Source organism: Selaginella moellendorffii, unplaced genomic scaffold (genome assembly GCF_000143415.4).
Source record: "Selaginella moellendorffii unplaced genomic scaffold, v1.0 SELMOscaffold_84, whole genome shotgun sequence".
NCBI classification, from domain to species: Eukaryota; Viridiplantae; Streptophyta; class Lycopodiopsida; order Selaginellales; family Selaginellaceae; genus Selaginella; species Selaginella moellendorffii.
Window position 1 is genome coordinate 578,680 of NW_003314345.1, and position 26,060 is coordinate 604,739.

Genomic DNA, 26,060 nt, shown 5'->3' on the forward strand with positions numbered 1-26,060 from the left:
GCAAACCAACTTGCAGAGGAGATCAAGAGCAATGGAGACCCACCACGTAATGCGTGGTCCTTGTCATGGCCACTAACCGATGCCCAATAAGCAGCAACAGATACACTGCTCGCAATGATAACGGAGAACATCATTTGCTTACACTTGGTGGAAGTGGCTTAGCTCCAAGTGTGAACGCCAACGTGTTCGAAAGGTCTGCAGACGCAAAAGCTGCAACAGAGTCAGGACCGGTGAGTGGAAACTAGCGAGACCTTACATACCAGTTGCTTCTTTGACAAAACAAGAGCCACTCTCATCTGCGGGACCCGATGGTCACTTGCGATTGCCCATCTTTTCGTCACGTCAAGTTCTCCCAAAACACGAAATATGCGACCATCCAAAACCACTTCGCCATCAGAATCCTCCTCTCCAGCCTGCTTATTTTATAAAGCCGGGATCTTGGACCAGATTTGGGGTGCAGGATAGAGCACGCAATTACCTGAGCCAACTCGCAAGCTTAAACAACGAGGTTTTTGTTCCCTCATTATTCTCTCCGCGTTGTTGAAAGCCGCTTGTAATCCAAAAGTTGGGCAGCGAAAGCGAGATCGTCGTTGTGGACGCCAGAAGGTGAGAGGGGAGCCTTGTCACTGCAGAACAGTAGAGCTTTCATCATTGCCACAAGAAAAGAGAAAAACAAACCTGTCGCTCTTGTTCCCAGTTTCAAGTGGAAAATAGCTTGGGGAAACCAAGCGTTGGAAAGACTCAAGCATTTCTGGTCGAGCCTGAGATATCACGGAAGGTAGAGACGGAAGTTCCAGCTTTTCCATCTCCTCTAAAGAAACTCGATTTAAGAGACAGTTATGGAATGAAAATCCAAGCTCACCTCTAAACAGTGAAGAGCTCGCGTGGTTATTTGCTGCTTCGTTCTCCTCGAAGTCCAAGTCCAAGTCTTTTGGAAGTGGCAATACCTACAATCAATCCATCCACTCCTCCCACCAACACGAAATCTAAACACTCCACTCACCGGAACGACGACACCGCTGGTGAATTGCGATCCCTGGAGCAATTTCCTGCAAAATCTCCTCTCTAGCAAATCCAGACGAGAACCGTTCATGAATCGATAACCTCTTCCAGACGGGCGGAGCTGCCAGATCCTGCTCTCGGCGACGCTTGCCGTCATTGCTGGCCTGGAAATCAGCTACATCAGAGAGGAGAGACAGAGATCGAGCCTACCGGATTGCCAAACGCTCCAAGATTTTGAGGCGCCATGCCCAAGAACCCTAGAGTCTTGGCGGGAAGAAAATTTTAAAAGCGTATAAGAAGAGAATCAGTCACAAACTATCAAAAATATGCTCCACTTTACCACACGTAGATAGCTGTAACAAAACAAGAAAACTAGCTTAAGCATGAAGATAAAATCGGCATAAGAAATTTCATCCATTGGGCTGAGCATCCAATGATCAAGGCTTGAACGAATAAAGAAGAGCTTGCGCTGTTCAAGAGAAACTCCATGGCGTTCCAGCATTTCTGGAAGATCATCGTCCTCCCAGCGCTCTTGTGTTTGAGCGTCACTTCATCTGGAAGAGCCTACGATGATCCCACTACCAAAGTGAGTAGTAAATTCTCGACTGATAGAAAGAGCGATCGCTTACCTGTGTTGTGTGTTCGTAGACTTATGTTGTTTACATGGGAGGAAAACAAGCCGGGATCGAGCCAGCATCGGTCACTGCAGGACACCATCAAATCCTTGCGCAAGTCTTTGGAAGGCAAGCTAAAGAACTTACAGATCGTCGCGATTTTTTGCTTTCTTTCCTCCTGGCTGATAGACGACATCCTTTTTCTTCATTTCCAGCATGGAGATGGCAGCGAGCAAGATCCGGTATAGTTACAACTATGCTTTCAGTGGATTCTCGGCAACACTGACAGCGGATGAAGCTGAAAAGATAAAAGGTGATCAGCTGAGAATACAAAACAAGAGGAGAAAATCTCACCTTTTGATCTTGCAGGAATGCCCGGAGTTGTGAGCGTTTTTCGCAGCAGAAACATCCAGCTGCATACTACCAGATCGTGGGACTTCCTAGGCCTCTCACTGTCCAAACAAGTCCCATTAAATGCATCCTCAGACGTGATAGTCGGTCTACTAGATACTGGTACGTACCTTGGTTCTTGTCTCGCTGGTTTTCTCTAACTCTGGCTTCGTGAAGGCATTTGGCCGGAATCCAAGAGCTTCAGTGACGCCGGCATGGGACCTGTACCGTCGAGATGGAAAGGACAATGCGTAAACGGTGCCACTAACGTCTCGGAAAAAGTTATATGCAACAGGTACCTCATCCTCGTATTGCATGGCTCCTGTTCGACTTGAAAGGATGTTCTCGCAGGAAAGTAATTGGAGCTCGCTACTACGAGCTCGGCGTAAGCCAGAGGAGATATGAATCCGGCAGGGACGAGATCGGGCACGGATCACACACAGCGTCCACAGCTGCAGGAAGAGAAGTTCCAGGAGCAAACTCAGACGGGACAGCCAAAGGAACAGCTCGAGGAGGCTTACCGGGAGCTCGGATCGCCGTGTACAAAGTCTGCTGGATCTTCAAAAAGTGTAGCGACGACGGGATCCTGGCTGCCTTTGACGACGCTATAAAAGATGGAGTCGACATCCTGTCCATCTCGCTCGGTGCCGAGACGCCAGCGTCGTTCGACCAAGACAGCGTTGCGATTGGAACCTTTCATGCCGCTCAGCACGGGATCAGTATTTCAACCTCGGCTGGAAACAGTGGTCCGATGATGGGATCCATCGCAAACTTTGCTCCTTGGATGTTAAGCATCGCTGCAAGCACTACGGACAGGGGCGATAGCTCTTTGACATCAGAATCGGTATAGTAGCAAGCTTTTCACTTTGAAAAAAATTTCAGCATGTTTACTTGGAATTTTCTCAGCCCAGCCAAGGACTGCCAACTTCAAGCGCACCAGTCATTCCGTATTTCTCAGCAAGAGGACCTAGCAGATTCAGTCCAAGCATTCTCAAAGTAAGAAGCTGCAAGCTCTCCAAAGCACAAAGTTAACTCAGACCTTTGTTCTCTGCTTTCTTTTCTTGTTCCATGCTCGAAGCCGGATGTTGCTGCTCCGGGAGTTCACATCCTTGCAGCTTGGCCTGACAACATAGCCACCGAGAATGGAGAAATTAACCAACAGTTTGGATTTCTTACCGGAACATCCATGGCCTGTCCTCATGCCACGGGAGTCATCGCTTACGTGAAATCGCTCCACCCGAAATGGAGTCCAGCGGCTATCAAGTCGGCCATCATGACAACAGGTAAAGCTTTCTTCTTCCCTGCAAACGAAAGAAAAAGAAAAACCGTGAGAACGTGATCTAAGACTTCGCTTGTTCTTGCAGCAAACAATCTAGACAATACCAAGAAAGTGATGAAGGTCGACTCTGGAGACACTGGAACTCCATTCGACTATGGAACCGGAGAAGTCCAGCCGGTCCTAGCAGCTGATCCTGGCCTTGTCTACGATCTGGACGTCGCAGACTACGTGACTCACCTTTGCAGCGATGGATTCACCTCGGCCCAGCTGCGAACAATCTCTGGAAACCCAAACATTACTTGTCCATCGCCCAAGAAGCATCCCCGGCCTCCTCTCAACTATCCCTCTTTCTCCTTCCCGGCGCTCGAAATCGCGGTCCCCCAGTCATCCCAGCGGACGCTCACAAACGTCGGCCCCGAGAAAGCATCCACCTACACCGCTACCATCACCAATGCCGAGGCTTCCACAGCCGCGTCTATCACCGTGGCGCCTTCCAAGCTCGCCTTCACCAAGATCGGCCAGAAACTCGCCTACACGCTCACCGTGAATGCCTCCGCGGCGCCAAGCTCGCCGATCGAGTGGGCGTTCGCGTGGATCAGCTGGAGCGATGGGAAGCACCAGGTCAAGAGTCCCATCGCCATGAAGATAAACCCTAAATCCTGACCGGAATGTAGGGCTCTTTAAAATCTTGTAGAGAATATGCCAAATTTGAATTCAAATTTGCCCTAATAATGGTAATGAATTTCTTTCATGGCAAAGCGCTAGATCCAAGAAGTGGCGATTGGGAGTAAGCAATGTCATGGATGACATTGCTTACTGAACAGTGCAAACGACGTTATCTTTTTCTTTTGACTCTGAAGATCCAAAACGATGACATGGCAAATACAGCTGACCTCGCGAGTAGTAGAAGTTTTTGCAGTAGCTCCTGCTGGGATCGAATCCATTACGAAGAAGTTCGCTGGAACCATCTAAAGAGCCGAAAACCCGGGAGATCTTGATCTTGGATGGCAGATCTAGTTGACCATCGAGCCAAAGCCTTCATGGGAATATCAACAATTCCAGCAAGGTGTGAGCTACCTATAGTTACGCATGGGTTTTACTCGAAAAACTTGAACTTGTATGGTTGTCTTGTAAATCAATAACAATTTATCAACAGAAAGTAGCGATTTGGAAACGATGCTATCTTTTTCCTGGCTTTGAATATCCAAAACGATGACAACGCGAGAGAGCGGCAATAATGACTTGGAGATCTTGATCTTGGATGCAGGTCTTACACTGTCATCTTTTTTCAAGTCGACCACAGTGAGCGCGAGAAGAAGGCGATTTTGGCCGTGCCCGAGCTCTTGGTGGCGAGGATACGTCGTTCCATCGTCGCAGCCAATAAAGAACTTTTTTTGATCGCTTCTTTCGCGGCGAAATTGCCCGGCTGTCCTCGTGATCTCCAAATCCCCACGTTGCGCCCTGGGCCTAGATGAGCGCGCAAAATCAATCCAAATCATGCTCTTGTAGCCCAGGAGCTCTTGAAAATCGAAATTAACCTGGAGCGGCAGATCGCGGAGCTCCACCATTCCTTTGATTGCGCGAAGAACTCGAGCGCGCGCCCTAACCCTCTCAAAATTTTGGCGCCAAAATCAAATTTGGTGTCATTGCTTGAACGTTTTGGAAACAATGATGCTCACAATGCTGTCCTCTTGTCTTGAGGAGCTGAGACATGGTCAAGGTACTTTGCTTTTGTCATCCAAGCGCTATTCTCTCAACGTTTAAAACTCTACTATCTGCCAAGAAGTTTTCCCCCTCCAAGGTTTTAGTCAAGAGCCTCCTCTATCGTCTGATGAAGCATTTCCAGAGTCAAGGAAGATGTTTTGATCAACCATAATACTAGTTTATAAATAAGTGTAATTTCTGCCCTTTTCATACAGGGACCGCTTGGAGCTGTTCAAGCCAGGGACATTTTCCAAAGCTTGGTTCGTTCTTTTATTTCTATTACGTCTGTGTCATCTCTGATTTTTCCAGGCATCCTCACCGATTTACTTGAAAATCAACAGACATATGGGAGAAGCAAGGAGTTTCAAAGAAGAAGTTACTAGAGAGATCAACACCAGATACACCTGTACAACATGAAGACAGTTCAAAACTGGTCCAAGCTACACGCAGCAAAGTCGATGGACGTCGGCTAAAGACTTCCTGCTTGATTTCATCAGAGAACATTATGGAGAAATTGCAATTCCGCTCCAATAGTTCTGAATTGGAAGGGTTTATACATTGGTAATGTAGATTAGTCTGGAGTTATATATTGGAATCAAAGGGTTTATACATAGAAAACCAATCTAAAACGTTGAATGTCTTAAAAACCAATGAAAAGAGCCAATGTAGCCCATCTAAAAAACATGTGTGTGTGTTTTTTAAAAAAAATTCTTGTGAAAAGGCATGCCATGTGGACCAAAAGAGGAAGTAAACAACATCAAGAAGACTGAGTGATTTTGTTCATACTCACTAAATTACCTATCAATGTAGTACCTTAACCCCATCTAACACTGAAGTATATATAACCTTTCATAATCTTCCTCCGTTAGAGGCTGGCTGCTACAAAAGATTAGCATAAAAGATTAGTTTAATTGCATAAGACTAGCATAAGTGATTAGTCTAATTGATTGGCATATAAGATTAGAAAAAAATGTACTAAAATATCTTCCTGCTCAAAAAGCTAAATCCAAAAGGTAGCGATTGGGAGTAAGTAATGTGGTGTCCCGCATGGAACTACGCAAATGTTGCCATCTTTTGTTTTGCTTTGAATATCCAAAACGATGACAACGCGTGAGAGCTGATGGCCGCGGCGGCAATAATCTCTAGCAAACACGGCCGACCTCGCAAAGTAGAAGTCTGCGTGGCAGCTCTTGCTGAATCCATTGCGAAGAATGGAATCGATGTTAACCTCGGGAGTCCCGTGGAAGCCGATGCCAATCGATCCCATCTCCGTTCCTATACTTCCAATTAGATCGCATTGGAAAGAAGATGGAAACTTTACCTCTTTCCGGGTTGTAGAAAGCCTCACAAAACTTGCTATAGATCGGATGCTTCTCCCGCTCCCCGGGCGTGACCACGTAAGGACTCAGCTTCATGTCACTCCCTCCATGCACTTTCTCCAGGAACTCTGCGAGTTTGTTGTCCACGAGCCAGTCCAGCCACTGTTTTCCAGTGAGCTTTGATCCCTCGGAGCACTCGCCGGGCACTGGAACCAGCTGAAGAGCCGAGTGATGCCACACCGGCACCATGCGCTGCGAGCTTGCATCTATGGAATCTGGCGAGCTTGCATCCATGGAGTCTGGCGAGGTTGCAGCCATGGAGTCTGGCGTGGAGCTAGAGTCTGGCTTGGATCCAGACTCTGGCGTGGAGCTAGACTCTGACTTGGAGATCTTGATCTTGGATGGCTTGCGGCCCCAGGTCTTGGACACTGTCATCTTTTTCAAGTCGACCACCGTGAGCGCCAGGCATCCCGAGAAGAAGGCGAATTTGGTCGTGCCGGAGCTCTTGGCGGCGAGGATCCTCTCGGACAAGAACTTGGATTCGCACTCCTTCCACGTCGTTCCATCGTCCCTGCTGATCCACACTTGGTCCGTCATACTACCGCTTTTTAAAGTAACCTAGCTCAAAAATGCCCGTGTCCGCTTTGATCGGCCTTAAAATTCATAGCACAGATCAAAATGTTGCGCCAAACTTGCTTATTTCAATCTGTTTTTGGCTGAATTTTATTAAATGATTGGTAGGATCAGATTCGATCTTGCATGGCTGCTACCTTCATCTTCCAACGCCATTGCCTCCTTCTCTCATTCTTCCACTGGAATTCTTCTCGCGTCGGCAGCATCCTCCTCCCGAGGAGCTGAGGCCGTGCACAGTCGAGAGTCTCCTCCTGGAGGTACCGGCAAAATCATCCAGGCTTCAGCGATGCCGTCTTCTTCTTCTCCTACGCGCTACTGCCACCCCATCTGCTTCCTGCGTGTTCTCCTCCGGGCTTGCCTCTACGATCGCGCGCGAAGAGCTCCTGCCCGAGATAGTCTTTTCCCTGGCACCTTGCACGGCTTTGGCGACGACTCGATGCCGAGGTATGTGCAACGCCAAGATCACCGCTCTGTGCAAGGAGGCCTGGCTGGACGCTGCTCTGCCGGAGTATGACTGCTGAGGAAGTGGCCGCCAGCCACCATCTTCCAGCCATACACGGCCAGGCCCCTGCAAGCTGAAGCGGCTGGAGCAGGCCTTGATCTCAGGTGATCGATCTCTTGGGGCGCAGCAACAACTCCCAAATCGGAAAGATGGACGAGGCGCTGAACCAGCTGGAGAGGATGCCCGAGACTGGAAGCTCTCCGGACGTGGTTACTTACACCACTCTCATGAATGGCTTCAAGTTGGCGAGGCTGGACGATGCGTAGCTTCATGGAGAATGACGCCGTGCATACTCTCGGCGAGATGAGGAGGAGGAGCTGTTCGTCTTGCTTTACCTCCACTGAGAAGATGAGGTGTGTCTTGAAGCTGTGATAATGAATATTGACATGACTGACCATGTAAACATAGTGGTAAGCTTTTGAGAGTAATAAAGCATTTCGCTTGCCTGATGAATTCTTCCAGTTCGTCAACAACTAAGTTACAAAGGTGGCTTCAACCAGAGGTCCCTCACAGACAGGAAGTTCAGGCAAGTTTATGAAATGACAATGGAGAACTTGGGCGACGCCTCTCTTCTCTTTATCTCAGCTCAACACAACGATCAAGCGCAAAGATCGACCAATCTAGAATCTCCAAAATCCGCAAATGGGTTCTTCCAAGGACGAAGCGCCGGCCTGGAGCATTGAGAATGCTGGGGATGGTGGGCGACAATCGACCAAAACGCTATGTATTTTCCAAAGATATCCTGCCATACGGTTTAAGTAGATGGTATTGTTATTTTATTATCGGAGCCCGGTTGCTGAGATGATGGCTATGAGGTAAGTGTAGAGGTAAACCGTTGTAGAAGACCCGGGTTCGATGCCGAAGAGTCCAACCAACAAGGACTTTATGCAAAAGTTTTTTGCTCAATAAGTAGCCCTATTTCTGGTTTGGTAGCTCACTAAAAAAGCTTAGACCAGTCGGTTAAGACCCTGGTCTCCCAAACAATAGCTCTGAGGTTCGATTCTTGTTTGTATCTATAGATAGAATAGAGTGGGAAAATGCGGCAATAATCCTTGCAAAGCTTGAGCCCTAGTTTATTTTTCCCCTTCTCCATCATCGTTTCGCTTCGCCCCAGCAACGAACGACAAGATCGTCCAGCTCGAGTTCCGCAGCCCTGGCTCGCAGCTGCTCATGGATCTGACGCCGTTGTCGTCTGGGACTGGGAGCATCAGCTGCTCCTGCTCGGGAAATCGGGAAACCTCACATTCGGGGATTCTAGCTCCTGTATGAGCTCAATGCTGGGGCGTGGATGCCAAGTGCCTCGTTGTGGAGATCCGGGGAAAATATTTCTGGATGCGTCTCTTTGATCCACTCTGTTAGATATGAAATTCGTGGAGAAAGGTAACGACTGTGACAGGGTTCCTTGGTAACTTGTAATGGTGTTCTTCTTCTTTGCCTTGGCAGTGTGAAGCACATCAGATTTGACGATGACGGAATGGGTGGATCAGTTGGACAGCTGCAGCGGACGCTCATTCCTCTCCAGCTCAGTTCTCTCCATCCCGTTCTCTCGGGTAGCTCTGGCTCCACTCGAGGCCGACACTTCCTCGTTGTCTGCTGCGAGAACAAAGACATCTTCTTCGATCTCAGCACAGTGCGTGCTCGGCAAACAAATCCTGGAAAACAAAGCGATGGTATGTTTGTGAGCATCATTTCTTTTTTATCTAGCGTCATCCTGGGTGATGCCAGTGTGGAGTTTCTTCTACGCTTCGCTTGTGGAGTTGGTACGGCTTTTATGACGTCTAGCGGGGCGGTAAGTTGAGAGCTGTCGGGTTTTGATAGAGAGCCTAGTTAAATCTCTGGATTTCCAGACGCTTTTGGTGTCCGGGGCTATGAATGGAATTGCTCTTTCCTGATTTGCCTCTGCAGGCTCACGATGGTGGTGTGCACGGTATGGAAATGGCCAAAGTACCAAGGGGACCTCCTCAACTTGTAACCAAGATGGCATTGGCCATCTGACTTCTTTCAGGGTAAGATACAGGTATTTCAAATTATTTCTGCAGGAACTCTCTATTACTGTACAAAGATTTCGTTTCTCTCGAGTCAGTTTGTGTTTGCTGTGAATGTGCACCTGACTTTTAGTTTTACCGTGCAGGTGTGTGTTCGTTGATGCGGGGGTACGCGCCATTGATGTTGAAAGAAGGAAGAGATGAAAAACCGTGCAGCTCAGGGAGCCTCCATGGCAGATTGCTTTGTTGACAGTGGACACTTCGACCACCTCTGTTACAGGTACGTTGGTTATACGCTTCGAAGTTTGGTAAATTTATTTCTGTCACAGGTTGTCCGGCTCGCTCCATTCCACGCTGCACCTTCAAGTTCACGGCCTCCGCCCGACCAAACGGATGTGGATGTGGAAGACAAGAAGGTTGCAGGCGTGGCGTTGCGATGGGGGAGGCGGCGTTGCTGTAGCAGTATCCAGATCACCTATGGAGCACAAGCGTCCTGGAGTCTGAGACGGCGTCCTTTGGATTGTTGACAGGTAACTGGATTGCGTTCATTTTAACGGAGCATGATCATTTGTGGACGTGCACTTTGTATGACAGGTTCATGGTTTATCCACCGATGTCTTGCTGCTCACGGAGACGTTAGCGCTGTGAAATGGTATGCTTTACTGATTGGTAGTACTTGCTTTACTAGTAGTTCTTGTTTTGCAGGGCTTTCAGGCTTGGACGAGAGCACCATGATTGGACGACCTTGCTCAGTTTATGCTAGGCATGGGCTGTGCTACTGAAGCTTTACATCTGCCTGGCATTCCGAAGGTGGGTTTGTCACTTACATTTCGAAGAGGTTTTGTGTTGAGCGAGTTGCTGTTGTGTAGGCTGGAGTATGACCTCGCAAGCAATGCCTCGTCATGCTAAGCCAAGAAGCTGATGCAGTTTGACAACCAAGGAGAAAACAAGCGACGCTCTGTGAAGTTGTCCGATGAGCTGGTAGATGCCAAGTGCTAAAAAAGCTGGCAGTGGCTGGTCCTGTCGAAGGGGAATCGAATGAGAATACTCGAGCGCTCATCCAGGTTTGTCTTTCTTGACATTCATTTGACCCATTGTAACAGCTCGTGCCTATTAGTTTAGATACAACAGGAGGCCCAGAAACGTTGGTAGTGGTAAGCTTTTCAGAGTTACGAAGGATCGGTTGCCTGATGATCACTTGCAGTTCGTCAACAAGTAAGTTACAGAGGTGGCTTCAAGCGACAAAGCAAGTTCAGGCAAGTTTATGAAATGACAATGGAGAAGTTGGGCGACGCATCTCTTCTCTTTTCTTCAGCTCAACACAACGATCAAGCGCAAGATCGACCAATCTAGAATCTCCAAAATCCGCGAATGGGTTCTTCCAAGGACGAAGCGCCGGCCTGGAGCATTGAGAATGCGGGGGATGGTGGGCGACATCGACCAAAACGCTATGTATTTTCCAAAGATATCCTGCCATACGGTTTAAGTAGATGGTATTGTTATTTTATTATCGGAGCCCGGTTGCTGAGATGATGGCTATGAGGTAAGTGTAGAGGTAAACCGTTGTAGAAGACCCGGGTTCGATGCCGAAGAGTCCAATCAACAAGGACTTTATACTAAAATTTTTTGCTCAATAAGTAGCCCTAGTTCTGGTTTGGTAGCTCACTAAAAAAGCTTAGACCAGTCGGTTAAGACCCTGGTCTCCCAAAGCATAGGTCTGGGGTTCGATTCTTCTCTGTAGATAGAATAAAGTAAAGAATATTGAAGGCCAGATGGCTAACCTAGTTTTCCCCTTGTCCAGCAAGATTACCCCTGTTTAATCTGCAAAGTGATCGTCATCAGCTCTTTCCATCCATGTTTGCTCTCCCAGAGTTATTGTGGCATGACAGCAAGAACAAGATCACTTATTTTTATTCAGCCAGTATAAACTCACCCACGGTTATACCCTTGCCAATGGCTAGTTGGAGGAGGGCCGACAGTTCGATTTTTCCCTGTTAGACGAATTGTCAGATCCCTTTGCGGGTATCTGATTCTCATCTTTTCCCAGAAGCTGTGCTTCTTCTCCAGGAATGTATTCTCGAACGCGGACGGTTTGCCAGAACTCCACATTCCACAGCTGTGATTCTTCCACGCAGGGACATGGTTGAAACTCCAGAAAAGATTGAAACCGGGGGCCGGATTTGTGGAAGTTGAGAAGAGCCTCGATTAGCCACGCGTTGCACAAAGTGAGCCTGGGCTTGAGCCTCGCAATCTCTAGAGACAGAAGCTCGCCAAATGACAGAATAAACTCAAAGGTCTTTTAGCTTGAAAGAATAAAGTCAAAGGATATTCCGCTGAATCGGCGCTAAAGAATTTATTAAGCACAACAGGTAGAAATATAATACTTGTTTGATCTGATCGGATTCGCAGTGGAGGTTACAGGAGCATCCGGGAGTGGAAGATTAGACTTAACAAGAACAAAACGCGAGAGAGCAAAGCAAAACCACCTTGACTAATCAATCGAATGGCTGCGCCGTCCACAGCTGTGGATCGCGATCCGGAGGGTTAGACGATGCTTGCAAGTGACCAGTTTCAAAGATCGCGCGAAGCAAGAAAGATCGAGGGTGGTCTTGAGAGGAAAGAAAGAATTTGATGCAGTCGGTTTGAAGACTGCAAAGCTGGAGCCGTGACAACAAAAGACAGCACTAGTGGTGGGAAAACTAACTCCTGCTGTACCAGGGATTCACCAGTAGCCGAGCAATCCATGGACAAAGACAGAAAACAGGCCGTGCGAGGGAAATGGTTAAAGTTTTTACAAAGTTTTAAACCTTACAAAAGGTGGCAGCCAACAAAGACGTTGAGCTTCCGACTAGGTTTCATCTTCTCCTGCGCGGCAGGAACTTGATTCCTTCGACCAAGCAGAAGAAGCACTAGGACTGCTCTCCGCATCCGAATCCAAATCAAAATCCGTGCTCGACCCGGAGCAAGAAGAGCCTGTTCGCTCATCAGACGATACCGAAGACACGGTGGCAGCCTTCCCGTCGGAGCTCTCTGCTTCGCCTGAAGAAGAACAAGAGCTCGGTGAGCGCTCTCCTTCGTCTGACGAAGAACAAGAGCTTGGCCTCCTGCTCCAAGGCGGGGTCATGCACGCAACCTCCTCCTCACCGCCCACAATTCCCAGCTTCTGCAACTTACCACACAGCCTCTCCACACAAAGCTGCACAGCCTGCACGTCCCAAGTGCCCATCTCCATCTCCTCCTCGAACAGAACCTGAGGATCACAAGACTCGTGCGACCAGTGCCTCCTCGCATGCCCAGCAAACTCCGGTGCCCCCCCTCGAATCAGCTGCTGCTTGAAGAAGCCAAACAGCTCCTCGGCCTCCTCCTCATCCTCCTCCCTGTAGTAGGAAAACGGGAGAAAGAAACAAGCGGCCAAGCTCTGCACGGTCCCCGTCCTGGCCCCGTCCCAGTCCAGAATGCACTGGACGTGCCCCGATGCCGGATCCACCAGGACTTGGCGCGGTCCAAAGTCGGGGTGGTGAAGAAAAAACCGGCCGCTGGATTCTTGAAACTCGTCCAGCCACCTGAGCAAAATCGCCGCGTTTGCCCGTATCGATTCGCCATACCTGCGGCTGTTTCCATACAGCAGCACCAGCCCTCCAGTGTGGTTCCTCGCGTACTCCTTCCACGACGAGTAAGGCCCGGGGCTGAGAGCCCCCACGTCCATCCCGCGCTCCATCGCCTCGGACACCGGACTCTGCGGTACCGGTCCCAGGTGGACAGCCCCGGCACCGTCGGATGCGCCCACCGCCATGCCCCCCATCGAATCCAACGGCCGCTGGTAGAGCCGGATGGTGACGTCTGCCAGGTCAGCGAGCACGGTCTTCTTCCACTCCACGGTGGCACCCTTCCTCCACAGCTCCCACGCCGGCACGCCCTCGGCGACGGGCATGACGGTCAGGTGGGATTTGCCGCGTGGCGTGTAGGGCAGCGGTGGCGATGCCACGCGGATGGGCCCTGCCACGACGGTCGGGATGCCCAGCCCCGCCAGGAAGAGCGTCGCGGCGTAGCCCGAATCCGCCACCGGGCTTCTAATGCGGCTCTCACCTCCGAGTGGGAGTCGAATGGCAACGCGCTCTTCTCGTTTACCTTGTTGACTTTGGTGGAGCTGAGCGTCGAGCACAAGATTCCAACCCCCCATACCTAGAATCCCGTTAAATCGAACGGCGCAACCCAGGATTCTACCCACGATCCTCTCCAGTTGCGCTGGAGAGCACAGAAAGCTTGAAAAGACGGCACTCCGCAGCTCCTTGTCCGCCATCGCGCGCCTCTAAAAACTCTAACTTTTGTTGTACGGTAGACAACGTTAAAAGAAAAAACAATTTTATCTTTTTTTGTACGGTAGACAACATTCTTTCTTGTTAAACCTTAAGAACTTTAACTTACCAGTGTCTGTCAACGAAGTTGCGTGTCACCAAAGAAAACGCGGATGATTCATCGCCCAAATGCTTGGCTTGGTCACGAAAGATTTCTTCTTTCTTCTCCTCCTTCCGGGGTACGTAGTAACACCATCCATTTCTCTCAAGATCACGGGCTCATCGTCCTCCAGCAGCACGACCTCGACTTTTGGAGGAAATGTGATCCTCTCCGCTCGAACGGATTGCACGAGCTCTCGGGTGCTCCCAGCGTCCCAATCCTGCGGAGAGGCCAGTAGCGCAGCACCGATCTCCCGAGGATGTTCTTCACGGGCAGCGGCCCCCAGTGGCACGAATCGTAGCTCTGGTTGCGGTTGTCGCCCATGACGAACACATGATCCTCGGGAACTAGCACCGGTTTCACGTCGCACTGCCGGGGCTCTGCCGTGAAGAACTCGTTCCTGGGGTTACCGTTCACCACAAGCTTGCCATTGAGTACCTGGACGACGTCCCCGGCCTTCGCCACGATCCTCTTGACGAAGATGTTGTTGGGGATGCCGCTCTCGGAGGATGGCTGGAGGATCGACGCTGGTGGGCGAAAGAAGACGATGTCGTTCACCTCTGGGCGGACGAAGCAGTAGGAGATCTTGTCGACGAGGATGCGATCACCGTCCTCGAAGGTCGGGTACATGGACAGGGAGGAGATGTACCTCAGCTCGGCGATGAAGATCCTCAGAAAGATGGCGTAGAGTGCGAGAGTGACGAAGGCGGCGGACTTGAGCTTGATCCACGCGAAGATGTAGGAAGCGATCTTGACGGAGGCGACGGCGGCGCCATGTATTGCCTCGGAAGAGAGGATAATGCTGCTCGCATTCGCCATGCTTCCCCAGTTACAGAATTCCATCTGTAGCGACGACATTCTTCTCAGGGATTTCACGAGAGAACGAGATCGAGGCTCTTACCTCGAGCGAGCGATAATCCACAAACCCTGACCGAGAGCTCCGGCGCCGCCTAAACCCTCACCTCCAGATGATCGATCAGCTTAACGCGCCCATTCTGGGATCTGCGGCTTGAATCAAACAAGCCCCTGCTTGGTCGATCGATGGCCGCCGGCGCAGACGAGCATCTTCCCGAGGGGCGAGAATTTTCGTCCCCCGAATGGCTTAGAACTAGAACCCTAAATCCCAGACGCGTTTCTTTACACACGTGAGAATCAGCCGAATATGCTGATTTAGAGGATATGCGAATCCAACGGCTCGAATTTGTTCCAATTTGAGATTTTTGCGTTTCAACCGGCACCAGCCGGTGGATCGTAAAGTTGGAGGGATCTTACGCCTTGTGGTCACTGGGTGGACATTCCGATCCCGCCAAGGCTTGAACTTCCCTTGCCGCTAACAGCTCTTGTTAGCCTAACCACACCCAGCAGAGGCAGCGCTCTTACTGGCTTAACTAACCAGATGCCAGTGTGAAACGGCGGTGGGAATATCCGGCGAAGCTTTAGCGCGATGGAATGCCGGAGAGTTCCAGTGAGAGCAGTGTGGGGGGAGAGCTGGGAGCAGATCCCACTGGCGCTCGCCGGCGCAACGCTGCCGCTCGGGGATTTTCGGCTACAGTGCGCTTCCATGCTCAAGGTACGTCGATTCCAGCAGGATTCTGGGGTTTCTCTGGTGAATTCGGGGTTTCCTGTAGCTCTTGCGCTCATATCTAGCCGCTGCCGTGCAATGGCGTGGATTCTAGGCTCGATTTCTCGCATTCTCGGCTGTTTTCGTGCTCCCGAGGGTTTAGTGTGCCGGCATTCTGGCTCTCTCTTGCAAGCAAGCATTTTCTTAGAATTGCATTTCATCTTCTTGTGTGGGCGCGCCATCTAATGGCGAATTTCTTCTTGGAGCAGTGTTAAGGCGACTAGCAGCAACGCCGACTAGGAGCAGCCTTTGATCCTGGTAAGGCTGCTCTCTCTCCTCGGACTTTAGCAAATTCGTGCTCCATGGAAACGCACAGTCTCTATAGCCCTTCGGCCCTATGAAGTTGAAAGCAAGGAAGGCCGGAGTAACACCTTTGGGGGACACTCGTCCCTGCAAAAGGCGTAGAAAGGAGTCTGGGATGTGTGGCAAGGACGGCAAAACCATGTCTGCGGCGTCCATGATCACGTCCTCTTCTCGCAAGCGCAAAATTGGTAAGCATGCCTCGCTTCGATCAAACTTTTTCTTTTCTTTTCCCTTGAATTCACACAAGTTCTAAAACTTACTACTGCTGCTTCGTGCAGAATGCCCGACTTCTCCAGTCACTAAAGCACGAGTAGTCGTCAGTGAAGAAGTAAAAGCCGTAGCCAACCTCATCACTTGTGTTTCCGAACAGTGTGATGGATTGTTGCCGCCACAGGTATTCTTATGACACTTGAATTCTTCTTTTGTTCGCGTCTTACGACTGGTTTGTATAGGGGGAAGATGATAAGAAGGCCACAGGATTTTTCAGAAGTGCACTAGAAAATCCACCATCGAAGTCCTTATTTTCTCCGACCTTCAATTCATCCAAGGGAAGCGCTAGCGAAGGATCAACGAGCTGCAACTCTACTGGTATATCTGCGGGAAGCCTTTTTTCTGTTTTTCTTTGTTTCCAGTACCATGCCCATTGACATTTACCGAATAACCATTGCAGTGGAGCAAGCGGACTGTCCAGATGAAAGCACGGACTCTTCAGAGATGACGACAGTCCGTCTCGGCAGCTCTCCCCCTCAGGAAAATGCGGCATTGGTTTCGTGCTCAACACTCGCAGAACAATGTACTTCTACGTGTGAAGCCTTAGCTTGCTCAAGCATAATCAGCGTCGGCGAGGATTGCATACGATGGGTGAATATGGAGGACGCCTCACTCGGCGAGCACAACCAAATAGTTTGCCAGCTCCAGGAAGAGGATGTTGATGTGGACCCTGCAGCCTTGTTCCTGGCTATGCACCAAACCGTGGAGAAGAGAGAAAAAGAAGCAACCGCAGATGAACCCGACGAGCTCGACAATTTCGATCCTTACCTTTTCATCAAGCACTTGCCAGATCTCTCGGAGGTTGTGGCTCCTTGTCGACCGATGCTTTTGCCCAAGCAAACGAGACGGTGTCCGCCAGTGACTCTCGTTCTAGATCTCGATGGTAAGCTTCTGGCAGTTCTGATTTTAATCTTTTCACTAACTCTGTACCTCGATCTGGCAGAAACGCTTGTCCATTCGACGCTGGAGCACTGTGCCGACGCCGACTTCAGCTTCCCGGTGTACTTCAACTATCAAGAACACACCGTCTATGTACGCCGGAGGCCTCACCTTCAAGTGTTCCTGGAAAAAGTAGCGCAGCTCTTCGAGATCATCATCTTCACGGCGAGCCAGAGCGTGTACGCGGAGCAGCTGCTCAACATCCTGGACCCCAAGCGCAAGCTCATCCGGCACCGGATCTTCAGAGACTCGTGCGTCTATGTGGACGGCAATTACCTCAAAGACTTGAGCATCCTCGGCCGTGATCTCTCCAAGGTCGCCATTGTGGACAACTCGCCACAGGTATTGGCTTTTCCTGGTTTTAGCGTAGGCCGCCTTTGTTAATTCCTTCCTCGGTGGCTGCCTCTCATTATTTCCCGTTTTCCGCAGGCGTTTGGCTTCCAAGTCGACAATGGAATTCCCATCGAGAGCTGGTTCGACGACCGCTCCGACTGTGCCTTGCTCATGCTGCTGCCATTCCTAGAGACACTCGCGACTGTGGACGATGTCCGGCCAGTCATCGCCAAGAAGTTTAACTTACGCAAGAAGATCGCTGCTGCAACGGAGCCAGCGTGCCTGGCCGAAAGGATGTTCGACCATCCTTGCACGGAAGTTTGCTGAGAATGCTGCGAAGAACAGCGAGAGAAGAACAAGAAAAGAAAGCAAGAACAGGGAAGGGAAATGATACCAGTGCTGCTGCTGCTGCTGCTGCCGCCGCTACTCCAGGTGCAAAAGAATGAAGATTTTTTTTCTCAGTTTTGTGCGACGACTTCTAACCGTGGCAAAGCTTTCTCCCTGCTGCTGCTACTCCGAGAGTTTCCTCCCAGATCCCAGATTTAACTCCTCCTGGTGTGAGTTTCGATCGATCCTCGCGACGGGATGGAATTTAACTCCAGCGCGACACAAGTGAGAGGTTCTTGGCATGCTAGAACCTCTCGGGTGTTTTGCTAGACTCCAGTGTACCATAGTGTTGTTCTCATATACGTATTAGTTATAGTGACAAAGCATCAACGGCCAGGAAATGACACTCGAAGCATCAACGGCCAGGAGCCAGACTAGTCATAGTAGAGTTTAAATAAGACTTGGCGCCAATTTGCTAGGGCTCTTGAGAAGCGATGGGAGCTTGTACGATCGCCAGATTCGCGTGTGGGGCGCCCGGCGGCATTGCCGTGCTCCAGGCTGAGCAAATCTCGAGTGCTTGTGGCTGGATTGACTGGTGACACAGCAGAGGTACCGAAATCTCTCTTTTTCTTTGCGAGACTGTGTGCTGGAGATCAGGCATGCAGGAATCTGGTCCTTGCGGGAATTGGAATCCTCATTGTGATGGACGACAGCACGGCCGTGTTTGCCATGATCACAACGCTGAGAACAAGTCCGTGGGTACTTCAGTGGTGGATGTGGAGAACTACGACGTTGTCATCCTCAACTGCGACGCTGTCAAAGACAAGGTGTGTGTGTGTGTGTGTGTGTGTGTTTACTTTTCTGTTTGATTCCTCTATTTTTGTTCTACTCTCTTTGATGCTTTACTTTGTGTGTTTCTATTTCTCCCTTCTACACTGTTGGGTTCACGGAGGGAAATCTTTGTCAATTTGCAGACCATACTTACACTTACAAGGTCCACTTTTTCTTGTCACAAAAGCACAGCAATCCGCTTTGTCTTTTAACTTTTTCTTGGCTTGCAGGCTGCGGCGGCCAAGAGTTGTGAGCTTACAAAGAAGTTCCCGAGCTTTAAGGTAAAACCTTGTTTCCTAGTTCACAATTGGGATACAATGTAAGCATGTAGGACGTATTAAAACTGCCTTCGAAAGAGGATAAGTAAGCTCTTCTTTGCAATGCGAGGTAAGGGAAGTTCATGTTGGGCATAACTAGCTCTGTTGGCCAGTCCTAGAAGAATTTGTTCAGGCGACTGGACGCAAGCCGGCCCCGAAAATCTTCCCCGAGCTGCTCGCGTTGCGAACGCAAATGTGCCGCAAGCAGATGGTGGTGGTTTTCGTGTTTTGCGGAAGCAAAAACTAACCTCCGCCATGGTTTTGCCAGGGTGTGGCCGACTCGTTGATCCCGGAAAGCCTTCTCAGGGGACTGGCTGACGCGGATTCCGCCAGTGACTACCAGGCAAGTCACTCCGCTCTTCCTTGTTTGCAAAGCGCTAAAAATCGCTGTGTTTTACAGGAAAGTAGTCAAGGCTTTGCCTTGCAAGGAGAAAGGAGATTGCATTTTCTACTTCGACACGGACGACAGCAAAGGAATCATCGAGGTGATAATCAGTTACATAGTGGGAGAGGAAGGAGGAGGAGGAGGAGGATTGTTGGGTGACAGAAGATCGCTGACGAATACAAGTGTGGAGGCTACCACCCATTCTGCATTGGCGATAGCTTCTCGGGTGCGCGATACGTCTAGGTGACAGCGTGGCTCCCCTGGGACACCCAGCAAAAGGTTCGTCTTTCCTTGCGACAGTTTGAGTGGCTACCCCTTGCCACGCCCACTCTTCGCTCCTTCTGTGGCACGCCGGGTCACGCTCAGTCAACTAAAGGTTTAAATTGTTAATGGGTATATTAATGATTAATTAGCTGGTTTAGGTTTTTCTTCATTGTTAGATTTTGTTTCTTATTTTATTTGGTTTACTTCTTATATTTTCTTAATTATATTTTGTTTCTTGTTTTATTTGGTTACTTCTTATATTTTCTTAATTTTATTTGTTTACGAGCACCACAAGCACCATAAGCATCATAAATATCATAGAGATGATTGAGCAAATCATTGATTTGTGTTAAGCTCAAGGATGTTTCAAAGATGGCATTCCAAACAAAAACAAGTGGTTATGAGTTTTTTGTGATGCAGTTTAGTTTGATAAATGCTCCTACAACTTTTTAAATCAAGTTTTGTAGTGTTTGGTTGCTTAAGGAGGTTTGCAATTAATTATTTTGATAATATCCTAATATTCAACCCTACCATGGAAGAATATAACATGCATGTGCAAAGCATTTTGCAACTCTTTAGGCATAACAAATTCTACTTAAAATTATCTAAGTGTGAGTTTTTCTTAGAAGAAATTAGATATTTCAGGCATTTAATTTTAGTGCATCGTGTGAGAGGTTGTGATTGACTAGCCTATACCTTTGAGAATACATTGATACATGCTATTATTCATGGTTGGGATGAGAAATCTTAAATAATGTTTTAATGATCGAAGTAATATTATGATTTGCTCCCGTAAATGTTAAGTGATGTTTCAATAATTGAAGCAATATTGTGATTTGCTCCCATATTGAAGGTTTTCAATCTAAAAAGCCTTTTGTGAGCAAGCTCAATATCACGGGGGTTCCCAACACTAGCAAGTGCAAGTCAACGAATGAGTTTCTCTAACCAGGTCAAGTATGCTTGACTAAATAGACACTTAAGAATTCCTTCCTTATGCTCATCTGGTCAAGTGCACACGCAAGGACTAGTTTCTCAACTAGCTTAGGCGGAGACTGATAACGGGTCTAGCAATACCAACTTCCTGCCGTTGTGGTAGTAAGAAAAGAATATCCGAAAGGACTGACCGACAAGTAACTTTCGATACCCGAAATCACATTCGCGACACTCTCCCCCCCTTGGGAAGATCGACGTCCTCGTCGATGCATACTCCAGTCTAGAATACTACCAAGGAAACAACTCTAGAAAAATTTCACGATATTCACACTATGTGAGAAATGCACCAACTTAAATGAGTGAGGAGGCAACCTCTTTGTCTAATGCGGATGCGCTACCAACTCAGACACCTTCTGGCCGTTGCCGACAAGGAAATGATCAATGGAGTCAGCCACTCTTGTTGCTCTGGGTGTCACCCAGCTTACAAAAGTGTGATACGCCCCTGCCTGCAGGGACATAGAGAGAGAAGCCAGAGGCCCCGACCCTCCTGAGCAAAGAAACTAAATCCGTCGGTAAGGTTTAGATAGACTACTGTAAATAGGCAATTAGAGTTTTTTACACGGTCATGCAATTTCAACGGAATAAAAAACATCGACAGAGAGGTGGGTTATGTGACCAGTCGATAGTAACTACCCCATGACTAAAGATTTCACTATGCACATGAAGTGCCGAAGCCAGTCTGCTTATACTAGCCCAAACTCAAAGATCAATATATGGATAATATCAAAGTTATAAACAATGATATCTTAGAGACTTAATTATCAGTGAATATATCTTAAATGAGAACACAAAAGTATTCCAAGTAAGTTATCAATCGATAAACTAGTATTATAGTAGAGGAACCACCAAGATCACTATAGTTGAAAAATATAGGATTCACCATCCAACAAAATTCAATAGCAAGTATATCATCAAGTAAACCCAATGAGAAAACTTAACCATCGAAGATTGTAAACAGTATGCTAAACAACTTACCAAAGATAACTCAAAGAACACAAAGTATCCTTAACCGACAAGCACAATACTCGCGAATATATCATCCGAAGGAAATAACATCCTAATCTATCAGAACTAACCCAATCAAAAATTAACAGAACAGAATGAATATGCTAAGACTAACAAACACCCATTCATGCCAATTATCATAGAAGTCAATCTGAATAAATTTTGGTCAACAATACAAAGGTACTTAAGTTACTTAAGCAGGTGTTAGCAACATTCTATTGATATCTCAAACCTAATAGACCAATCCAGAGCAAACCACAAAAAACATATAATATTGCAAAAAGCCATAAGCTATCAAAGAGAATAATTAACCATCATAAAAGATTATCAATCATCCCATCATAAAGAGAGATGCATAATCATCATTGAAGAAAGAATCCACCATCCCGAAGAATAAAAAATCATTCTAGATTGACAATAATCAAGAAAAACTTTTTGATAAGGATAATCAACTATCCTAAATGATAGTCAATCATCACCAAAGATTGCTAGATGTGAAGCTAATGAGCCAAAATGCCTTCCCCAACAACTTCGAACAAATGGAATAATAAGCATGAAAATTCAAGGAACCAAAAGCTCAAAGAAGTTTATAGCTAAGTCTTGCCTAATAATGATCATGAGTCTCACATAAACCAACTTCAATGCTAAAGAAGAAATCATGATACAACCCACAATATCCTTTTCAACACTTCCATAAGCTAAATTTCGTAATGCAAAGCTAATGAAGAGCATGTTTACATTAATCCAAAAGCTAAACATAATGAAGCTATGCTCAATAAGTGATCATTAAATCGATCCTCCATGAGTCCACCTTTAACAAGATGTAACTCACTTTGTAACAAGCACAAGGAGAACCATCAGTGATTGATATATCCCAACTAAAATCCAACAAGGATTCAATCACTTCAATATCAATCACTAACTTTTTCACTTGTAAGGTTAGCATAGTTCATGACTAAATTACTTTTCAAGGAAAAGCCAAAGCTCAACCCTCTACTAAATAATCTCGTCTAAAACACAACTAACTCAAACTTGCCACTCAATTCATTTGAACGTTAATACAGTTGCTAACTAGTAAATGCACAAATGCTAATAACACAAAGCCATAGCTAAATCATCAACACTATCTTCATCAAGACTAATGAAACTCAATATCAATCCTACAGAGAAATATTTCATTTCACTCGAATCTCAACATCAATAATGTCAATGACAAGATATCACTTCAATGCCATCAACACTATAACAAAGCTAGAAGAAAGCACAAGTGAATCACTACTCAAAACTCCCTAACAACTAAGCTAACCAAGGTCAAAGATACTTTACTCAGTATCCGAGACCAATCCTTCAACAATACTTAGCCACATATAACACTTTATCAAGGAGTGAATCACCACATCCAAGACTCAATGAAATCCAACACTATGAACTAAATACAACCAAATGATATTGATAGAGGTAGAGTCATTATGTCAACTTGGAAAAACCATGCAAGTCTAACAACACAATCCTCCGCAACACCATCTGGTAAAACAAACCCACTACTACTAAATCTTTATCAAGTGAAGCAAGTATCAACAATCTTCAATGAAATCTACAAGCAATCACTAATCACAAAGCAACTAATAATCACTCTTCAACTTGCCTTCACAAGAACCAAACACCTAACTCCCGCCACGAAGTCACATGCGTTTAGTGTTTGGTTCTTGTGAAGGCAAGTTGAAGAGTGATTATTAGTCGCTTTGTGATTAGTGATTGCTTGTAGATTTCATTGAAGACTGTTGATACTTGCTTCACTTGATAAAGATTTGCCACTAAGTTATATGCTTGGCCAACATGAATGTAATACCCCAGGTACGAGATAAAGGATCATGGACAAGCACAAACTAAATGACCACTCAAATCCAACTCAACTGGATAAGCTCACAAATATATTTAGCCAACAGCTCTGAGCATGTCTTGAAGAGGCTAGCTATGCATGATTAACACTTAGTCAAAACTAAAGTGAAGACCATAAGATGGATTCATATTGGTACACAACTTTCTCATAGACAAAGCTATAGTACAGGTACTAACATCTCAACTGTAAACAACTAAGTTGGACATCACTATCTTCAGCCAAGGCGCAAAGCCACCAAAACCAAGTCAAGATCAGTGAGAGCTCACTATTTTTATAGAGTCTTAACAAAATGCAAAGTGCAATCTGCCACTGAGCATAATGCTACAAAAGAAAAAGCACAAGGGTCACCTTTCTTAGAAAAGTGCAACGGCCACTTTTCTACACTAACTCAAAACTCTATCCAACTCAATTGTCTTAGTTTCAAAAGTCAGCATCCCTTTTGGGTTGCATCATACAAACTACTTACTAAAGTCTAACCTAACCAAAGTCAATTTCAACCCCTTCATTAGTTTGTACTGGCTTACGAAAACAAAATGGTTTTTGGATAAAGTGTTAAACAGATCAGCCATTGGAGAAGCCTAAGAAAATTTGTGGAAAATTTTCCATCCTAGAGAAAGAATGACTCTTAATCCAGGAATGCAAACTTTCAAGACTTAACCAACTTCCTCCTACTAACAACTTCACACAGGTTCACCTCAACATAAATTCTCAAGACCCATAGTATGCCTAAGCCTCGAACATCATACCCATATTTCTAGATCAACACCGATATCCACAAAATGCAAAATAAACATCCAAAACTTGATCACGAAAACCATATCTTCAGATATCCATATTGCACTAACACTCTTTTTCAACCACCTTCGAGATCCAATGTGAAGCCAAAACACTAACAAGGAAAATGACATGGAAAATCAAGGTCTAAGGAAAATTCCTCATCACTCGAAATAACAATGCCACTTCCACTAACACAAGTGCTAGTGATGTCAATGCCCTAACTACACATTTTTTCTATCCAACAATCTACCCCAACAAGCCATAGGAAGTGAATGCTATAACCCTTTCCAACACCTTATGGGCAAATCCTTCAAAGAACAAAGAACTAACTTAAGCTTAGCATAATAGACCACTATTGAGAATCCAGTCAAAGCTATTACAATGTTACTTCATGCAAGTAGACTAGCTTCACCATCAACCATTATAGGGTTGATCATTGTTTAACTAAGCAACTTCGTAAAGACATTGTTCATTATCACATGGATATGATATAAGTATTACAATGATTTGATCATCAATTGAGCAACACCATGAGCAACACCCATGTCATTACTTCAAAGGTTCACGTGAGTATCAAGTGTCAAGTCGATTCAACAAAATGCAACATAAATGCCACACCCCACCAATAGAAACTTTTACACCCAACACCACTAACTTTTGTTCACAACATGGACAAGCTCATGCCACTCTCTATCTGACCAAATTCAAAACTAATCCAACACCAAGCTACTCAAAGAGCAATAGTAAGGTTCCCTGGAAAAGAATTGAGCATTGCAACCTAAGTCTTCCAATAGCGAGTCTATCCATCCCATAACTCACCACTTGTAAAACCATCACTTCCAACATGCATCAAGGTAGGGACTCTTGATTGCATAATGTGAACATGAGCTATGAGTCAACACCTCGTTAAAAACTATCTCTCCAAAAAGAGAAAATGATTTACATGTTTGATCCTTCGTCCTTGTCGACTCTCTTTTCGGTTTCATCTTTGACTAAACCTCAAGCTTGCTTTTGCACTACCTTCAGTCCAATCCAAGAAAAGTTTATTAGAGAGCACGGCAATGATTACTTAAACCAATAGACTAATCCCTATAGTCTTGATTGATCCACTCATAATCATGGCTAGGAAGGATCCACTAGTGCCATGCTAAATAGCTATTGACCAGCCTATTTGCCACTCATAGTAAACTCAAGGAAGGTTTGATTTCACCTATGGTACATAGAACAACTCATGGAACCACTGATAGGCTAACATTAATCTTGCCAACTCAAAGTGTAACCTCGAGTTGCTAATGTGCCTCACTCATGAGCCCAAGCGCAAACTCGTGCAAACAGAACGTCTCAATCTATCTTATGAGCCCAAGAGCAAGCTCACATTATTACGGTATAAAAAAGTAACCAAATATATACCCAAGGAACAATTGCGAAGCCTTCGCACCAAAACATGTACCCACTCGGATCATTGTTTTCATCTCTACGTATGCAATGAGACTAGTTGCTCAATTTCATTGGATAGAACTTGCCGAGACTCATCCTTTGATACCAAATGTAGCGCACATGGTTTTGACCCTTTATCCTATGGTGATTTACCATAGGATAACACCACGAAGCACAACCTAAACCCTCTATATGCCACATGACAGATGCCATGTGTCACATGCCATGTGTCTAAAGGAACGTGGTGTGGAACCTGAGTTTTAGAGCCTTGAGCCACTGAACGAAGGAACGGTGCTAAACTCCCAAGCATGGAGCCAAGGAGTGATGGAATCGGACCACGGAGCAACTCCCGAGCATACAGCCCAAGGAGCTAAGGGAGCGAGTTGGATAGTCCTAGATATCCAGCATCCCAATGCCAAGACTAGCACGCAAACGGAGCCAATGAGTCGGGCAGCTAGTTCAAAAAACCCGGATG

The 26,060-nt window shown here is 46.8% G+C and overlaps 4 protein-coding genes and 3 long non-coding RNA genes across 10 annotated transcripts; 3 read left to right on the forward strand and 4 right to left on the reverse strand.

Annotated features, from left to right (window-relative positions):
* Window positions 1–44: 44 nt before the first annotated feature.
* On the reverse strand, window positions 45–1,248 carry LOC112341503. Its single transcript, XM_024661714.1, has 8 exons — window positions 1,213–1,248; window positions 1,105–1,166; window positions 1,004–1,049; window positions 863–947; window positions 679–811; window positions 479–626; window positions 261–413; window positions 45–210 (listed from the first exon to the last, which is right to left on the reverse strand). The coding sequence occupies exons 1-6, from the start codon at window positions 1,246–1,248 to the stop codon at window positions 524–526; spliced, it is 465 nt and encodes a 154-aa protein (XP_024517482.1). The 3' UTR covers window positions 45–210; window positions 261–413; window positions 479–523.
* Window positions 1,249–1,358: 110 nt separating this feature from the next.
* LOC112341499 lies at window positions 1,359–2,803 on the reverse strand. The gene is made up of 7 exons (XR_002990562.1): window positions 2,528–2,803; window positions 2,306–2,458; window positions 2,138–2,228; window positions 1,971–2,068; window positions 1,764–1,914; window positions 1,632–1,705; window positions 1,359–1,566 (listed from the first exon to the last, which is right to left on the reverse strand). It is a non-coding gene; the product is annotated as an uncharacterized LOC112341499 (long non-coding RNA).
* A 31-nt stretch (window positions 2,804–2,834) lies between these two features.
* LOC112341500 lies at window positions 2,835–3,174 on the reverse strand. The gene is made up of 2 exons (XR_002990563.1): window positions 3,046–3,174; window positions 2,835–2,973 (listed from the first exon to the last, which is right to left on the reverse strand). It is a non-coding gene; the product is annotated as an uncharacterized LOC112341500 (long non-coding RNA).
* Window positions 3,175–3,192: 18 nt separating this feature from the next.
* On the forward strand, window positions 3,193–3,948 carry LOC9651869 (subtilisin-like protease Glyma18g48580). The gene is made up of 2 exons (XM_024661685.1): window positions 3,193–3,289; window positions 3,371–3,948. The coding sequence occupies exons 1-2, from the start codon at window positions 3,193–3,195 to the stop codon at window positions 3,946–3,948; spliced, it is 675 nt and encodes a 224-aa protein (XP_024517453.1).
* Window positions 3,949–8,524: 4,576 nt separating this feature from the next.
* Window positions 8,525–11,042, forward strand: LOC9651938. Of its 3 annotated transcripts, none has more exons than XR_002990567.1 (11): window positions 8,525–8,823; window positions 8,887–9,113; window positions 9,169–9,232; window positions 9,291–9,449; window positions 9,575–9,708; window positions 9,758–9,958; window positions 10,023–10,080; window positions 10,134–10,238; window positions 10,298–10,492; window positions 10,551–10,582; window positions 10,633–11,042. It is a non-coding gene; the product is annotated as an uncharacterized LOC9651938 (long non-coding RNA). The 3 variants fall into 3 exon arrangements; XR_002990568.1 differs by having other exon boundaries at window positions 9,349–9,449; window positions 10,546–10,582; XR_002990566.1 differs by having other exon boundaries at window positions 9,349–9,449.
* A 2,738-nt stretch (window positions 11,043–13,780) lies between these two features.
* LOC9651939 (chloroplast processing peptidase) lies at window positions 13,781–14,984 on the reverse strand. 2 transcript variants are annotated; one of them, XM_024661723.1, is made up of 2 exons: window positions 14,785–14,984; window positions 13,781–14,726 (listed from the first exon to the last, which is right to left on the reverse strand). In XM_024661723.1, the coding sequence occupies exon 2, from the start codon at window positions 14,724–14,726 to the stop codon at window positions 13,995–13,997; it is 732 nt and encodes a 243-aa protein (XP_024517491.1). In that variant the 5' UTR covers window positions 14,785–14,984; the 3' UTR covers window positions 13,781–13,994. The 2 variants fall into 2 exon arrangements, with proteins under 2 accessions (XP_024517491.1, XP_024517490.1); XM_024661722.1 differs by having other exon boundaries at window positions 13,781–14,742.
* A 295-nt stretch (window positions 14,985–15,279) lies between these two features.
* Window positions 15,280–18,062, forward strand: LOC9651940 (CTD small phosphatase-like protein 2). Its single transcript, XM_002987756.2, has 8 exons — window positions 15,280–15,453; window positions 15,714–15,762; window positions 15,821–15,995; window positions 16,086–16,201; window positions 16,260–16,395; window positions 16,478–16,960; window positions 17,021–17,358; window positions 17,446–18,062. Exons 3-8 carry the CDS (start codon window positions 15,842–15,844, stop codon window positions 17,674–17,676), a joined length of 1,458 nt encoding a protein of 485 aa, XP_002987802.2. The 5' UTR covers window positions 15,280–15,453; window positions 15,714–15,762; window positions 15,821–15,841; the 3' UTR covers window positions 17,677–18,062.
* Window positions 18,063–26,060: the final 7,998 nt, after the last annotated feature.